Source organism: Vanrija albida, assembly GCF_041260175.1.
Source record: "Vanrija albida strain AlHP1 chromosome Unknown contig_4, whole genome shotgun sequence".
NCBI classification, from domain to species: domain Eukaryota; kingdom Fungi; phylum Basidiomycota; class Tremellomycetes; order Trichosporonales; family Trichosporonaceae; genus Vanrija; species Vanrija albida.
Window position 1 is genome coordinate 2,912,397 of NW_027191423.1, and position 16,429 is coordinate 2,928,825.

At 63.1% G+C, this 16,429-nt stretch overlaps 6 protein-coding genes across 6 annotated transcripts; 3 read left to right on the forward strand and 3 right to left on the reverse strand.

The window, feature by feature from the left end:
• Nucleotides 1–51: 51 nt before the first annotated feature.
• Nucleotides 52–1,203, forward strand: Q8F55_005890 (uncharacterized protein; the record flags this gene model as incomplete). The annotated part of the gene is made up of 6 exons (XM_069354368.1): nucleotides 52–162; nucleotides 212–270; nucleotides 312–467; nucleotides 517–644; nucleotides 682–834; nucleotides 875–1,203. 6 exons carry the CDS (start codon nucleotides 52–54, stop codon nucleotides 1,201–1,203), a joined length of 936 nt encoding a protein of 311 aa, XP_069209010.1.
• A 438-nt stretch (nucleotides 1,204–1,641) lies between these two features.
• On the reverse strand, nucleotides 1,642–2,634 carry Q8F55_005891 (uncharacterized protein; the record flags this gene model as incomplete). The annotated part of the gene is made up of 3 exons (XM_069354369.1): nucleotides 1,642–2,263; nucleotides 2,316–2,435; nucleotides 2,516–2,634. 3 exons carry the CDS (start codon nucleotides 2,632–2,634, stop codon nucleotides 1,642–1,644), a joined length of 861 nt encoding a protein of 286 aa, XP_069209011.1.
• A 1,235-nt stretch (nucleotides 2,635–3,869) lies between these two features.
• On the reverse strand, nucleotides 3,870–6,380 carry Q8F55_005892 (uncharacterized protein; the record flags this gene model as incomplete). Its single annotated transcript, XM_069354370.1, has 5 exons — nucleotides 3,870–4,824; nucleotides 4,863–5,204; nucleotides 5,254–6,154; nucleotides 6,187–6,323; nucleotides 6,361–6,380. The coding sequence occupies 5 exons, from the start codon at nucleotides 6,378–6,380 to the stop codon at nucleotides 3,870–3,872; spliced, it is 2,355 nt and encodes a 784-aa protein (XP_069209012.1).
• Nucleotides 6,381–7,066: 686 nt separating this feature from the next.
• On the forward strand, nucleotides 7,067–9,106 carry Q8F55_005893 (uncharacterized protein; the record flags this gene model as incomplete). The annotated part of the gene is made up of 10 exons (XM_069354371.1): nucleotides 7,067–7,279; nucleotides 7,334–7,450; nucleotides 7,503–7,641; nucleotides 7,677–7,766; nucleotides 7,804–7,935; nucleotides 7,970–8,282; nucleotides 8,344–8,396; nucleotides 8,431–8,612; nucleotides 8,653–8,868; nucleotides 8,936–9,106. The coding sequence occupies 10 exons, from the start codon at nucleotides 7,067–7,069 to the stop codon at nucleotides 9,104–9,106; spliced, it is 1,626 nt and encodes a 541-aa protein (XP_069209013.1).
• Nucleotides 9,107–9,857: 751 nt separating this feature from the next.
• Nucleotides 9,858–15,155, forward strand: MOT1 (TATA-binding protein-associated factor mot1; the record flags this gene model as incomplete). Its single annotated transcript, XM_069354372.1, has 1 exon — nucleotides 9,858–15,155. One exon carries the CDS (start codon nucleotides 9,858–9,860, stop codon nucleotides 15,153–15,155), a length of 5,298 nt encoding a protein of 1,765 aa, XP_069209014.1.
• Nucleotides 15,156–15,310: 155 nt separating this feature from the next.
• On the reverse strand, nucleotides 15,311–16,361 carry ATP10 (Mitochondrial ATPase complex subunit atp10; the record flags this gene model as incomplete). Its single annotated transcript, XM_069354373.1, has 3 exons — nucleotides 15,311–15,841; nucleotides 15,877–15,979; nucleotides 16,030–16,361. 3 exons carry the CDS (start codon nucleotides 16,359–16,361, stop codon nucleotides 15,311–15,313), a joined length of 966 nt encoding a protein of 321 aa, XP_069209015.1.
• Between the last annotated feature and the right edge of the window lie 68 nt (nucleotides 16,362–16,429).

Here is a 16,429-nt window from a genome sequence, read left to right on the forward strand (position 1 = left end):
CACTGTTGCAGCTTGTCGCCGCTCGATTTCTCTCCATCACTCACTACAACAATGCCAGCAGATCGCACGCCACACGTAAAGCACTCGATGCGCAAGAGCCCCTACCTCGTCTCCCTCTTCCTCCTCCTCGCAGCCACAGCACTCACAGTGCTCAACATCAAGGTGCGCGCTCGCCTTCGAGGTTTCCGCCGGAGACTCACTGACATGCCAGCTCCCCTCGCTCGTCCGCGTCAAGATCCGCTCGCCTGGGCCAACAGTCTTTGAGACGAAGTGAGCTTCGCACAGGGGGAAGACATGAGCTCATACCCCAGGTATGGCCTGTTCGAACGCTGCACGCGCCAGGTCGACGTGCCCGCCCTCCTCCGCCGCGCGACCCCGCTCATGACTCCTATTGCGGAGCCGTACGATGCCGGTCTGGTCAAGGCTGTCAAGAAGCACCCCTGGCAGTGCGAGCGCTTCCCGACAAGGTAAGCTGCCAGCGTTACATCGCAACACTAGCTCACTGTGTCACCTTAGGTCGGAATGCGCGCAGTTTGGTGAAGGGTTCTGCGTCGCGTGGTCAACGGCGGGGTACACGGTGCAGCTGGCCCTTGTGCCGTGCTTCTTTGCGTTGATCTCGCTGCTGTTCATCTTTCTCCATCGCGGTGGGTTGAATGACTTGCGCATCTCTAACACACACAGGCAAGCGCCTTGCCCGCGCCCGCGCGAGGCGACAGCAGTGGAAGCTCGTCTCGGGTGCCATGCTCGTCCACGCCCTGCTTCAGCTCACGTCTATCGCGCTGATCTTGCGCGAGTTCTCAACGGATGAGCGGTTCGCGCGGGGTGCGAGGCTTGGTATGTGGAGCCGGCCTGATCGCACCCACTGACGACCCAGGCGCATCGTTCACCTTCGGCGTCGCCGCTGGCGTCGTGTCGCTGTCGACGTTCGGCTTTCTGACCTTCACGGGTATCGCTGCGCGCCGTGGCGAGCCGTGGGCAGCCGGGCGTAGCTCGCGCCAGGCGAGGCGGCACAAGAGAACACGCTCTGGCCGTGTCGTTGCTGTACCCGAGGGCACCCACATCCCGCCCGAGGCGCGTGTGACTGTTGGCGAGGTGGTAGCGGCTGCCGAGCACGACGAGGTGGATGAGCACTCGGCGCTGTTGGCTGGGCACGAGGGCTCGGTGGCTGGCGGCGGGACGCGCCGGGCCACTGACCAGGTGTAGTGCCTGCCCTTTTACCTTTCTGTAGCATAGAGTTGGAGTATATAGATTGTCGAGCGAGCACGCGAGTGATGTTGACTTGTGGACTGGTAGCCCAGCGTCTTATCGCACAACATCAGTGCGTCATGCCGTCAGCTACTTTCGGGCACTCTGCCACCCCCCATCGGTGTATCCGACGCTAGTGGATCACCCGCCGCCCAGTAATTCTTGTGGTGGCATCATGAGATCTGCATTCTACTTTGCCGACACTAGCCACCTATCAATTGACCACCACCACCGTATACGGCAAGACGAACAGAATGTGCATCGTGCTAGAATTGCATTGCTTGAAACAGTTTGAACCAGAAGAAAGCAAGTGTTCAGTAGGTGGCGAGTAGACTCTAGCCGGGGAATAGGTGTCGCGGGCCATGCAGGGTGGGTGCGGGAAGATGCTTCGGCTACTTAGAAGGCGGCGACAGCGACGGCAACGGCAACAGCCATAGCAGCGGGGGCGACGACAGCGTTGGCGGCCGAGGAGGGCTTGGGCGAGGCGGCGGCGGAGCCCGAGGCGGAAGCGGCGACCGAGCCCGAGGCAGCAGGCTTCGACGACGAGCCGGCGGCGTGCGACGACGACGCGGCGGCGGCGCCCGACGAGGCCGCGCCGCCCGAGGGGGCAGGGGCCGACGAAGCACCACCGGCGGGCTGGGTCGTGTTGGGGATCTTGCCGGTCGCGGCCTGGAAGGTGCCGGTAGCAGCCTCGCCACCGCCGGTAGCGGTGAGGGTAGGCGCCTGGTAGCCGGCCTGGCCAGTGGGGCTCTGGACGAAGGTGAGGAACTGCTGGTTGGCGCCGGAGAAGGACTGGGCGCCGCACGACTTGTTGAGGGCGTCAAAGTCGGCGAGCTTGGTGCCCTGGGCGTTGTTGTTGGCGGAGTTGCACGACGCGCAGTTGAAGATGTTCTCGAGGTAGGTGGCCGAGCACTGGCACGCGATGTCGCTCGACGCGCACGTCTCGAACGCGCACGCAAAGGCGCACGACTTCTGCTGCGCGGCGCAGTCGGCCGTGGTGCTGGAGAGGAGGGAGCCACTGGGCGTCGCATCAGCTGGATTCGGGGTGCGCCGGGGGCCGGTGGACTCACAGAGCAGCGGCGTTGTTCGAGGTGAGGCACGACGCGCAGCCAGCCGCGTCGGTGGGGTACGCCTGGCAGAAGCACGAGTAGACGGCCGTGCCGCCCTGGTACTGCTGGTTGCAGAGGAAGCTGGGTGTGTGAGCTGGGCTGGGCTTGGCTGGGAGTTTTTCGGGACTGCCCGGGGGGTGGGGGCCCAAGGGAGAACTCACGACGTCTCGATGGTCGAGGCGCACTGGGTCGCGCAGTTCTTGGGGATGAGCTGCCAGTCGGGCGCCGACTGGGCGCTGGCGAGGGTCGCGAGGGCGAGGGCGGCGACAGCGAAGAGCATGGTTGTGGTGGGGTGGTGGGTGTTTGACAAGACGAACAACGCGAGTCGTCGCTATTATGAGGAGCAGAGGGGGGAGGGGGAGGGGGCTCTGGGGCAAGGCAAGGGCTGGCTGGGGCTTGAGGGTGCCCAACAACCATTGTCCTCTCTCTGACCCTCCCATTCGGCGTCTCTGGCAGCATATGTGTCCCTCAATTCGCTGAATGCTGCTGCTGGCTGCTACTTTCGGCTGTGCTCGTCGGTAGCTGTGGGTGGACGAGGTCGTCGTCAGCCGGCGCGTTGCGCCACAATGTGGCGCTGAATGATGATCCCTGGGTGGCGTTCTAGAACAGACGTGCGCTGGAGGCATGCTTGATTCCACAGGCTCAAGGCACGGCAGCAGACCACTAGCGCCACCAGCTCAGGTCTGGAATCCTGCTTAAACTCTGGCATTGAGTGAGACGCTGGGGAGAAGAGCCAGATCCCTGGGAGACAGGTACATGAGCACAAGCTGCCCATGTCGCCCGAGCCAGCGCTAGCCAGTGCCGCTGTTGTTCTCGCGCCGCCAACGCGCCGCCCTGCGCCTCGCCAAGAAGCCGCCTGAAATGGCCTGCGCCTGCGCACCAAACATGGCCTGCAGTTCCGAACGACGTAGCCTTGGCCTGCGCGAGCCGAGCCGAGAAGCCGGCGGGCCGGCGTATGTCCGTGGGCAAGCAGGCGAGTGACTACCGGCGTCAGGTCGGAGCGCGACAGGGTGCGAGGCATTATTAGGCTTTGGGTGCCTCCGGTGTTTGGGGTGGGCCCCGGAGTGTATGTGTGCGGCGTGCGGAGGCTGCCAGGATACATACATACAAGCAGAGCTGGGACGGGTAATCGGTTTCGTCGACCTCGAGCCTGTAGCCATCTTGAAAGACACATGATGCGCTCTGGCACAGCCTCGCGCGACCGATCAACCACACGACGACTCGCTGGACATGGCCGTTCTGGAACCCCACATGGGGGCAATGGCCGCTAGCGTGCGGCTCGAGCAGATTGATATCGCATTCCCCGCGAGCGTTGCGTGTGACATTGATTGGCCTTGAGAGCTGCCGTACATGGATGATGTGGTATTGAAGCCCAAATACGGCAAGCAACCAAACACCAAAGTAAGGGCAGAGTACGAGAAATTAAAGGGCAGCCACGACGTACGCCCTCCCGACCGCATGCTCCAGCGAGGTGACACCCAAGCGCATGCATGCATTCAGATCACTGTACCACCCCTAGTGCCCGTTGGTTTGGCGCGGGGCAACCTTGACGCCCGTGGCCGACACCGTGCCGCCAGGCGCAACGCTCACGCTGCCGGCCCACTTGGCGCCCGTGGCGGCGGGCACGCGGACCGTGACCTCCTGCTCCACCTCGTACGCGCGCACCTCGAGCCCAACGCTCGCATAGTCGTAGTCCGGCACGCCGATCTTCTCAGGCCCAAGCAGGAGCACGGTCCCAGGACGCACGTACAGCGGGATCTCGTCGAGCGGGTAGTCCTTCTCGACGACCCAGCGTGGGCCGTCGACCGTCTCGCCGGTCCAGTAGTTTGTCCAGCGCCCCTCGGGGATGTAGAACTGGGCCGTGTTGCCAAACACGGGGGCGACGAGCAGCGAGTCGCCGAGCATGAACTGCTTGTCGAGCGTCGGCGCGACCAGGTCGTCGGGGAACTCGAGCACCATGGCGCGCATGAGCGGCAGGCCCGTCTCGTGCGCCTGGAGGGCCGACCCGAATATGTACGGCATGAGGCGCATCTTCTCGTGAGTCATCTTGCTGGTGATGCGCACGGCCTCGTCCCCAAAGTCCCAGGGGACGCGGTACGAGTCGCAGCCGTGCAGGCGCGAGTGGGACGAGAAGAGGCCAAAGGCGGCCCAGCGGCAGAAGAGCACGGGGTCAGGCGAGCCGCGGAAGCCACCAATGTCGTGGGACCAGAAGCTGAAGCCGGAGAGGCCGAGCGAGAGGCCACCGCGGAGCGTCTCGGCCATGCCCTCCCACGTAGAGTAGGGGTCGCCGCCCCAGTGGATGGGGAGGCGCTGAGAGCCCGTCGTGGCGGAGCGCGCCCACAGCGCGGCCTCGTGCTTGCCGTACTTGTCCTCGATGACGTCCCACACGCACTTGTTGTACAGGTACGAGTAGTAGTTGTGCATCTTGCGGGGGTCCGAGCCGTCGTGGAACGTGACGTCCTTGTGCGGGCTGCGGCGTCAGTGTCCCCTCCGCCGCGGTCGACCCACCTCCTCTCCCCAAAGTCCGTTTTGATGGTGTCGACGCCCGTGTCGAGCAGCTCGCGGATCAGGCCAGCGTACCACTTGTACGCGTCGGGGTTGCTAAAGTCGACGACGGCCATGCCCGGCTGCCACCAGTCCCACTGCCACACGCTGCCGTCCTTGCGCGTGACAAAGTAGCCCTTGTCCATGCCCTCCTGGAAGAGGTGGGTGCGTTGCGAGATGTACGGGTTGACCCAGGCGCAGATCTTGACGCCGAACTTGGCCTTGATGTCGGCGAGATACTTGCGCGGGTTGGGGAACGCGATCGGGTCCCAGCGGAACGAGCACCAGTCGTACGCCTCCATCCAGCTGGCGGTGGCGTTAGCAGGGGAGGTGCCGGGCCGACGACGCCACTTACAAGCAGTCGAGGTGGAACACGCGCACGGGGCAGTCGTTGTCCTTCATCTTCTGGAGGAAGTGGCTGACAGTCGCCTCGTCGTACGACGTGGTGAACGACGTGGTGAGGTACAGACCGAATGTCCACGCCGGCGGGAGCGCGGGCCGGCCGACCATCTGGACGTACTTTTGCAGCGCGGCCTTGGTGGACCCGCCACCGATGATAAAGTACTCGAGGCGCTCGCCGCGGACGCTGATGCCGATCTTGGAGTTGTACGCGCGGCCAATCTCGTACTCGACCTCCTCGGGGTGGTTGAGGAAGACGCCAAAGCCGCGCGACGAAAGGTAGAAGGGGATGTTCTTGTACGTCTTGTGGCTGTGGCACGCGTGGTCGTCGTTGAACATGCCGACGACCTGGCCGTTCTTCACAAAGGTACCGAAGCGCTCGCCCAGCCCGTAGATCGTCTCGCCGACGACGAGGCTGAAATCGTTGAGCATGTAGCGCACGAGCGCCTCACTGCGGCCCTCGAGCATAAAGTTGCCGTTCTCGCGCGGGAGCGTGTCGTTCTCGGTCGTGAGGCGGCTCTGCTCCGACTCCTGGCCGAGGGTGAAGCGGTACGGCACGTCGGCAAACGACGTGTCCTGCGGCCCGACGCTCGTGAGCACCTTGGGCTCACTGGTGGCATCGACAAACTCCATGCCGTACTCGTTCGGCGCCGTGTTGACATTCACCGACAGCTTGCCCGAGGTAAACCGGATCGACTGCTTGGTCGGGCGCGAGACCGACGTTTTGGGCGCGTCGGGCGCGCCGTCGGGGAACAGCTCAAAGTTGGGCCCGGGGTCCTTGCGGCCCGAGTGGTGGTCGATGCGGACCTTGATGACATCGTCGAGCGGCGAGGTCACAGTCACGGTGATGACGCCGCCTGGGGTCAGCTCGCTCGCAAAAGCTACTCACTGTTGACAGTGTGCGCGCGGTGCGCGACGTGCTGGGGCGAGACGAGGAACTGGAGCTCGTCGGCCGTCTCCTTGACAATCTGCGAGACCTCGATGCCCGCCTTCCAAGTGACGCCGGGGAGGCCGGCGCGCCAGCGACTGGGGGTGAGCTACGGATTTCGGCAACGCCACTCACGTGCCCTCGGTGACCTTCATTGTTGCAGTGAGCTCCGGAGTGGAGAAGCGTTCGGGTGGGTGTTACTTCGGACTGTCGAGCGGCCCGGGGTCCGTGGTGGTTGCTAGCGAACTACAAGCCGCCAATTCGCTGTTAAGTACTAGCCGGGGTTTCTCGACGACATCGGCACGCCGTGAACCGGCGCCGAGGTGTCTTGGCGGCGAGGGCATCGACGCTGGCGATCCGGAACGGAGGTGGGGTGCCCCGCCCGCCCAGGCTCTCGGGGTTGGCCGCTGCAACCTGCCCCGGGCGTGCTACAACGCTCGCCCGTCCGTTCCGGGGCTGCCAAGCACCCCGCGGGGGAGTGGGCGAAAGCCCACATCGCGCTGTTTATCGCCCTTGGTCGCCGAGGGTCGGCACCGAGATCGCCAACCGTGGCGCCACTTTTACCCCGCAAACCGACCGACAGTGCCAAGCCTCTCCCCCGCCTCCGAACCGGACGCTTCGAGATCTAGAACACGACACCCATTGTACATACCTGCGGGGATGGGGCACGCACGCCGGAGCGGAGCGCGGCCTGCGCCGGCGCGGAGGTGCCCGCCCGTGCGCTTGCTTGCGGGGCGCTATCCGGGGCACCGGGGGTCGCCGGGCGATTCACAGGTGGTATATTACGCGGCGGGGCCGCACGAAAAGTCCCCTCCAAGCCCCGGTTTTGGTCAGCAACAACATGACGGCAAGCGAGAAGGGCGACATCAAGGAAATCGAGGCGTTCGACGACGCCGAGGCGCGCCGCGAGCAGCTCGCCGCGGCCGCCAAGGAGGCCGCCGAGGCCGAGAAGAAGATGAGCCTCAAGGAGGTGCTCCGCATCTACTACCCCGGCGCGCTGTGGTCCATGTTCCTGTCGGCCGCGCTCATTATGGAGGGCTACGACATTGGAATTGTGCGTGGTGGGATTGGGGCGCGCTGACTCCAGATCAACGCTTTCTACGGCCAGGCGGCGTTCAAGAACCACTTTGGCCACATCGACGACAAGGGCAAGAAGTTTGTGCCGGCCAACTGGCAGGCGGGCCTCAACAACGGCGCCCAGGCCGGCCAGATTATCGGTCTCTTTGTGGGTTGGGCAACGTAGCTGCAGCTGACCCCAGATCAACGGTTACTGCCAGTCGCGCTTCGGCTCCAAGCGCACCTACTCGTGCGCCATGGTCATGATGACCGGCGCCATCTTCATCCCCGTCTTTTCCAAGAACCTCCCCATGCTCCTCGGTGGCGAGATTGTTTGCGGCATCCCCTGGGGCATCTTCCGTAGGTCGTCGCCACCTGGCACTCGCTGATAGCAGAAACTCTGACTACCGCCTACGCCGCCGAGGTGTGCCCCGTCGCGCTGCGTGTGTACCTCTCGTCATTTGTCAACCTCTGCTGGGGCATCGGTAAGTTGTGGCATCGCTCCCGCGCGGCTGACCGCAGGCCTCTTCCTCGCTGTCGGCGTCATCCGCGCCTGCCTCGTCCTCGACGACAACTGGGGCTGGCGCGTGCCCTACATCGTGCAGTGGGTGTGGCCCATCCCGCTCTTCATCGGCTCGCTGTTCCTCCCTGAGAGTGAGTGGCAGCTCCGTCCTCGTGTTGACTCCAGGCCCCCGATGGCTCGTGGGCAAGGGCCGCATCGACGACGCCAAGCACGCCATCCGCCGTCTCGCCATCAAGGGCCACCACTCCGAGGCCGACCTCGACGCCCAGATTGCGCTCATCCAGCACACCGACGAACTCGAGAAGCGCGCGTCCTCGGGATCCGGGTACAGGGACGCGTTCGCCGGTACCAACCGCCGCCGCCTCGAGACGACCATGGTCGTGTGGGCTATCCAGTCGTGGTGCGGCAAGACGGTCGTCTCGTACGCCTCGTCCTTCCTCCAGCAAGCCGGCATGTCTCAGACGAATGCCTTCAACCTGTGAGTGGCACTTGAGTGGCACTTTGTGTGGCGCTTTACGTAAGCACTCGCTCATCGACAGAAACATGATCCAGAACACCATGTACATCATCGGAACCCCGATTTACTGGTTCAGTGAGTACAGCAGCGGGTCTGGAGCTTACCTCAGTGTCGTTGCGCTGGGGACGCAGGCCGATTTACATGTTCGGCATTGTTTGTATCGCCATGGCCCATCTCATCGTCGGCATCATCGGTTTCACGCCCAAGACGTCCGGCAGCAGCTACGGCATCGGCGTCATCCTCGTCCTCCTCAACCTTTCTTACAATTATTCTCTCGGGCCCTGTTGCTATGTGACTTCGCCGAAAATTGGGTTATCGCTGACGATCCCAGTCGATTGTCGCAGACCTGCCCGCGGCGCGTGTCCGTCCGCAGAGTATCGCCATGGCGCGTGTGGCGTACGTCTGCTCGCACATTTGCGTGTCCCAGCTGGTTCCCCGCATGCTCCAGGCCCAGGCGTGGGGCTGGGGTGCGCGTGCGTGCATGTTCTGGTTCGGAACCTGCACGATTGCGTTCACTTACTGCTACTTCCGCCTGCCGGAGACCAAGGTGAGTGGTGGAGTAGTGGTGTTACCGAATCGTCTTGCTGCCTCTTGCTGATGCGGTTCTTTCCCAGGACCGTACCTTTGGAGAGCTCAATATCCTCTTCGAGAACAAGGTCCCCGCTCGCAAGTTTGCCAGCACCAAGGTGGACGAGTTCGCCGAGGTCAACGACAGCACCCGCGTGCAGAGTGCCGAGTCGTTCACGTCCGAGGAGGGGGGTGAGAAGGGACGCGGCAAGGCGTAGTCGGATAGGGAGGGTGAGGATGCTTTGGCAGTAAGAGGTTGTGAGAAGTTGCGAGGGGTGTCAAGGAAGGAAGGAAGGAAGGCGACGAGGGAAGTGGTAGTCGGTCGATGGTTGGTATTTTGATCACCCGATTTTGAAATGGAAGCGCTATGCACATGAGTTGAGGTGAAGACGTCGAATCTGTGCGTGAAGGGGGTCAGTCTGTGGTTCAGATGCAGGTGAAGGGAGACAACCTCGTGGTGTAGGATGTGTGGTGGACGGTTGAGACTCGAGGTCATTGTTGTTGTGCTTGTTGTGATGACGTCTGAAGCCACGCCTGCCACTTGATTTAACGCCGTATTGCCGAACGATCGATCGTCGCCCCCCACTTAACACGACGCGTGACCCTGACTTTCCGATCTTTTGCTTTGCGGGATCAGATGTGGATAAAAAGGAGTTTTCATATGAAGCCGTCAGCGCGCGAAGAAAAAGAGCCACACGCCCCCCCTCTCGCCCTTGACCCGCCGCTTGCTCCTATCTCGCCCCTCTCGACGCGACGGACGACCTCCACCCAAAAAGTCGAGAGAGAGCGAGGGGCAATAACAATCAGCAGTGCGACGTGGAGACCCCACATCAACACATCCACCCACCCACCCACCACACCCGCACCCACCCACGCATCATATAAGTACCCACAGCATACACCCGTACACACACACCCACACACACCCTCCTTCCTCACCTTCCTTTCGACAACAACAATACCCCCATCATGTCAAAACTCATCCTCCTGATCGACACGGGAACATCAACACTAGTACGACGAACAGCAGCAAAACAGCTAGCAAACCTCGCTCTCAAGACATTCACATCCCTCCCACCAGCAGATGCCTGGCCAGATGCCCTCGAGACTATCGCAAAGCTCGTTCCTTTGCTAAAGAGCAAGAGCTCTGAAACACGACAAGCCGCCGCCCACGCACTAGGACTCATCGCCGAGGCTCTGCCAGCATGGGAGGGGTCGCCACCAGACGAAGAGTGTCCGATACCCGGCGCCGACACCCCCTTTGACCTCGTCAACACTGTCAACACCGGCGAGTGGCTGCTCGCATCAGCTGGACGCGAGTACATCGCCAAGCTCAACCCCGCAGACCGCGCCAAGCGCCGCAAGGCGATGATGGGCGCGGTCGGGCTCGACGGCGGCCTCAGCCTAGGTAGCGACATGGACAAGATGCTGGATGACGAGGACGGCCCGGGTGGCAGTAACAGCACGGTCGGAACACCAGGCGCACCTACACCTCCAGCTGCCGACACAAAGGACATCTTCGAGGGGCTGTCTGCTCGCCAGATTGCCATGATCAAGCGGAAGAAGGGCAACATGGTCGAGGAGGCCAACAAGATGCGGCGGATGAACGAGAAGAACAACGGCAACGGCGGCGTGTCCGAGACCCCCACGCCAAAAGGGAGCCCAAAGTCGACACCGCAGCCCACGCCCCCGCCGGAGGTCAAGCAAGAGGTCAAGGCCGAGCCTGACGACGACGTCAAGCCCGACGCGGTGGTCATTGACCCGTCAAAGGGCGGCGGCGCGGTCGAGCCCAAGGAGACCAAGGTGCTGACGCTCGATGCTCACGGTCACTGCCCTTGGTCGGCTGTCGCTGTCGAACTCGCGGTTGCGTTGACAGATCCTCAATGGCAGGTTCGCCACGGTGCCGCCCTCGGCCTGATGGAGGTTCTGCGGTCGACGGGAGGCTACGCAGGCTTCCTTGGTGCCCTCGCTCGCCGGCTCCTCACCCTCCTCGCGCTCGACCGCTTTGGCGACTTTCTCGGCGATACCGTCATGGCCCCTGTTCGTGAAATGGCGGCTCAGGCTCTCGGCGTGCTCTTCAAGTTTGAGGACGACGACATCGCATCCGAGGTCCACAACACGCTGGTTGCCATGGTCAACCAAACTGGCGCGAAGCGCGGCAAGGAGGCCGAAAGCCGTCCTCGCGGCGAAAAGTTCGCTTGGGAGCTGCGACATGCAGGCTTGTTGGGTCTCAAGTACGAGGTAGCTGTGCGCGACCCCGCGCTCATCGTCCACGATGTTGTGGCGTGCTCGTTACTCGCGCTCAGGGATTCCGACGACGACGTCCGCACTGTCGCTGCATCCGCGCTGCTCCCGATCACCTCGACCCTTGTCACGCTGTCCGAACTGGGCTCGATCGTCGAGACGCTATGGGCCTGCCTTGGCGAGGGCACCGATGAACTAGGCAGTAGCACCGGTGCCGTCATGGACTTGCTCGGCGCGCTACTCCCCCAGTCCCAGGTCATCGCTCTCATGGCATCCAGCTCAGATAGCCGGGCGCTCATTTCGCGTATCTATGCGTTTATCCGACACCCGATCACGTCTGTGCGCCTGGCCGTCGTCAAAGCGCTGTTGGTTCTTATCACGGTCCCCGAGCTTCCCCGCGACTGGATGCATTCCGACGTCTTTGCGCTGCTATTCCAGAACCTTGTTCTGGAGGACCGGGCCGATATTCGCGACGTGACCGCCGAGGCATTCAGCGCTGCCGTTGGTGAGACGGACCTCGACTCGACCGTTGGGCCGCTCATCCAGGACTGGTATGCCATCGTCATGACGCCGGTTGGGTCACCGCTCGACGAGACGCTGTTTGTGGGCCGCCGTGTTCGCGGACACGACGTCGACAAGGCCATGATGGCCGGTGACATGGGTCTGGTGACCCTCGACACTGTCCTCGAGACCCGCATCGCTGCAGCGAAGGCTTTGGCCCTCGTCAGACACAAGCCGCACACATTCGACGACCGGGCCCTGATTCGCACGTACCTTGCCTCTGGGTCGGCCCACCAGATCTTCCTTGCGTCGACAATCGTGCGCGAGTGGGCTCGTAGCGGCCCCGATGCCGTCACGGCTGCTGCGGAGCTCGGCCCCACGCTCATCTCGCTCCTCGCCCCACGTGCAACTTATGTCGAGATGACGACAATGCTCAACCGAGTGTACACTGAGGTCAAGGGCCTGTTCAACGCCTTTACCACAGAGGGCAAGGTCAAGAAGGACCGCATCCCGGAACTTCCTTCGCGCGTCGACCCGCTGGGCGGAGCAGATGCCTTCACACTCGACACTGCGCGCCGTGCCGTCGGCCCGACGTTCGAGGCGCTCACCGGGCTCCTCAAGGGTGCGCATGCCAAGGCATCACTTGCCAACCTCCGTGACCGCCAGCGCAGGGCCCTAGTCTCCCTCGGCTACTTCTCGGCGATGAAGGAGCGCCTCGATGTGCAAGTGGCAGCGTCCGTTGCCGGCGCCCTCATCGCTGTCAGTATCATGCCACCCAAGCTCGGCCCTGTTGTCAAGGCCGTCATGGACGCGGTCAAGAAGGAGAGCTCGGAGCTGCTGCAAGCTCGCGCTGCTGAGAGCATCGGCGCGTTCATTGCCTACTGTTCGTCTCCAGCTTTCACTGCCCCGGTCAACCCTTCCGAAAAGGTCCTCAAGAACCTGTTCACCTTCCTCAACACGGACACGAGCGTCACGCCCGTCTTTTCACCCACCACGGACGGTATTCTGTCCCTCAAGGACGCTCCCGCTACCGCTGCGACCAGGAAGGGACAGGTGCCCGAAGAGTCGGAGGAGCAGGTGGCCATGCGCATCACTCGCCGTGGTGCTCTGGCCGCTCTAGGTGCCATTGCCCAGCGCTTCGGCGCCTCGCTCTTCGAAGCCGTGCCCAAGTACTGGGAGGGAATCAGCGCGCCGTTGCTCCAGGCCTCGCAAAGCGTCGATTCATTGGACAGCGCCCTTCAAGAGGCTGGCGGTCAAGACCTCATCGACAGCCTGTCGTCGCTCCACCTTGTGGCCCCCAAGCTCGATGCCTCGCTCCACGGCCACCTGGTCGACCTGCTGCCACACCTCGTTTCTGTCCTCCAGTCGTCATTCACTGTCGTGCGCAACGTCGCAGCGCGTACGCTTGCCACACTGTGCAGTGTGGCCACCGAGGACGGCATGAAGTTTGTCGTTGACCAGGTCGTGCCTCTGGTTGGCGACGCCGAGCACGTCCACTCGCGCCAGGGAGCTGTGGAGGCGATCCACCACATCATCAAGCTCCTTGACATCAAGGCGCTACCATATGTGCTGTTCCTCATCGTGCCTGTCCTCGGCCGCATGAGCGACCCCGATGAGCCGACCCGCCTCTTGGCCACCAGCACGTTTGCCTCGCTCGTCCGCATGGTGCCACTGGAGGCTGGCATCCCAGACCCGCCTGGGTTCTCGGCTGAGATGCTCGCCAAGCGAGACGATGAGCGCAAGTTCTTGTCCCAGCTGCTCGACGGTCACCGAGCCGAGCAGTACGAGCTACCAATCGAGATCAAGGCGGACCTGCGTCAGTACCAGAAGGACGGCGTGAGCTGGCTGGCTTTCCTGGCCAAGTACCAGCTTCACGGCATTCTCTGCGACGACATGGGCCTCGGCAAGTCACTGCAGACGATCTGCATTGTTGGCTCGATGAACCACGAGCGCAAAACACGGCACAAGGAGACTGGTGGTGCAGACTCGGCTCCCCTGCCGTCGCTCATTGTGTGCCCTCCGACCCTTACCGGCCACTGGTACCACGAGATCCTCAAGTTTACCGACACTCTCCGCCCGGTGCAGTACGTCGGCAACTCTGTTCAGCGCGCGGCCATCCGTCCGTCGCTCAACCAGTACGACGTGGTCATCACATCGTACGAGACGGTCCGCAACGACATTGCCGAACTCGGCCGTATGAACTGGCTCTACTGCGTCCTCGACGAAGGCCACGTAATCAAGAACGCCAAGACCAAGCTCTCGCAAGCTGTCAAACAGATCAACGCCCAGCACCGCCTGCTCCTGTCTGGAACGCCCATTCAGAACAACGTGTTGGAGCTTTGGAGCTTGTTTGATTTCCTCATGCCTGGATTCCTTGGCTCTGAACGCGTCTTCAACGACCGCTTCTCCAAGCCGATTCTTGCCGACCGCGACGGCAAGGCAACGGCAAAAGAGCGGGAGGCGGCAGCGGTGGCGCTGGAGAACCTCCACAAGCAGGTTCTGCCCTTCCTCCTCCGTCGTCTGAAGGAGGACGTCTTGAAGGACCTCCCGCCGAAGATCATCCAGGACTACTACTGCGAGCTGTCTGACGTTCAGAAGGCGCTCTACGACGAGTTTGCAAACTCGCGGGCCGCAGAGGAAGCTGGCGAAGTTACCTCTGGCGGCGCTGACTCTGGAGCACCAATGCACGTGTTCCAGAGCTTGCAGTACCTCCGCAAGCTTTGCAACCACCCTGCTCTCGTCCTCAGCGACCCCAAGGCCCTCGCCTCAGTCGAACACAAGATTGGCAAGGTCTCGTCGCTCCACGACCTGCACAATGCTCCCAAGCTCGAGGCCCTACAGCAGCTACTGCTCGACTGTGGTATCGGTCTCCCTGCGTCCGAGAAGGTCGACGGCGAGTTCCAGGGCCACCGTGTCCTCATCTTCTGCCAGCTCCGGCCGATGCTCGACCTCATTGAGAACGATCTCTTCCGCAAGCACATGCCGAGCGTGTCGTACATGCGTATGGACGGCTCGACCGACCCGCGCAAGCGCCACGCGGTTGTGCAGACCTTCAACGCCGACCCGAAGATCGATGTGCTGCTTCTCACGACGTCTGTCGGTGGTCTCGGCCTCAACCTGACAGGCGCGGACACGGTCATCTTTGTGGACCACGACTGGAACCCGCAGAAGGACCTGCAGGCCATGGACCGCGCACACCGCCTGGGCCAGAAGCGCGTTGTCAACGTCTACCGCCTCATCATGCGCGGTACACTCGAGGAGAAGATCATGAGCCTGCAGACCTGGAAGAAGAACATTGCCAGCTCGGTGGTCACGCAGCAGAACGCCGGCCTCGGGTCGATGAACACGGGCGAGGTGCTCGACCTGTTCAAGGTGTCGGCGGACGGCGAGGCACCCAAGGCGGCCAAGGCGCCGACTGGGGCCATGTCCATGTCCAAGATTTTGGAGGGACTGGAAGAGCTGCCACCCGAGGAGGAGTACGCCGACATGTCGATGGACGCGTTCCTCAGCAAGACGAATTAGGCGCCAGCCCACCAACCCCACTCTGTATCACACCCCATAGACGATACCATTCATTTATACCCCGCATTAGAACTGTGACATCACCATGCATGAGTGTAGCTTGAGCGGGACAAGGGGTGGGCTGATGAGAGCTGTGCAATGCATAATGACTTCTACTACTCTGACTTGGTCTCGGCGTCGGCCCCCGCCTCCTTCTCCTTGATCTCGGCGACGTGGCGGCGAACAAGCACGGCGGCGGCGCGGCGCAGGTCCTCGGTCTCCTTGGGCGTGGCCTGCGCGCAGCCCGCCCAGCGCACCTTGGCGTTCTCGTCAACAAGGTACACGTATCCGAGGAGCTTGTTCTCGATCCCGAGCGGGCGGGACACGTCGAACTCGGACCACTCGCCCGAGCTGATGAGGTAGCTGCCCCACCGCTCCTCGGGAATCGTGCGCTTCAAGCTCGACACGAAAAGGCTAATCAGCAGCCCCTTGAGCGCGTTGGGCTGGTGGTTGATCTGGACGTAGTTGAACCCCTGCTGCCCGGCCCAGTCCTCGAGCACGGGCTCGACAAAGCTCTGCACGTGCTCCTCGGACACGCGCGTGTTGACAATCGACACGAGGGACACGCGCCCGCGGAACAGGTCGGTCGTGTGCACCTGCGCCCCGGTGAGCGCCTTGCCCGAAATGTCGGGGAAGTAGAGCGCGTGCTGGGCGTCAGCTGGCGAGCGAGGTGAGATCTCACGTCTTCCCGGATGAGCACCGGCGGCGCGACCCACAGCTTGCCGCCGTTGGCCTTGCGCGCGAGGTGGTAGTCGTGGAAGTAGCCCTGTGTCGCTTCCTTTACGCTGCGGGCGGCGTCAGTCTCGGCGCTGACGGCATGGCCAGGCCCACTCACAGCGCCTTGCGCTCCTCCTTGCGCCGCGCGGGGCTGAGCATGTCGTCCAGGCGCTGCTGCCGCGTCTTGGCGTCTGTTGTGGGCGGGAGCGGCGTGCCGAGCGGCCGGGAGAGCGGGGGGACCGCGTACGGGTCGGCGGGGGCGGGCGCCTTGCCCTTTGCCCCGGGCGAGGCGGCCTTGGACGAGGCAGGGGTGGCAGCGGCAGCCTTGGATGACGAGGCTTCCGGCTGCGGCGGGGTGGAAGAGGCGAAGCGCGCCGACGTAGCGAGGCGCGGCGCGGCCGGCCGTGCGGCGTACGCGCCCCGCGCTAGTGTTCTGACGTGTCGCGACATTGCGATGAGAGGGAGCAGCAACAACAAGGCGATGGCGACGGCTGGCCGACTTTTGGGCCGGTCAGTCG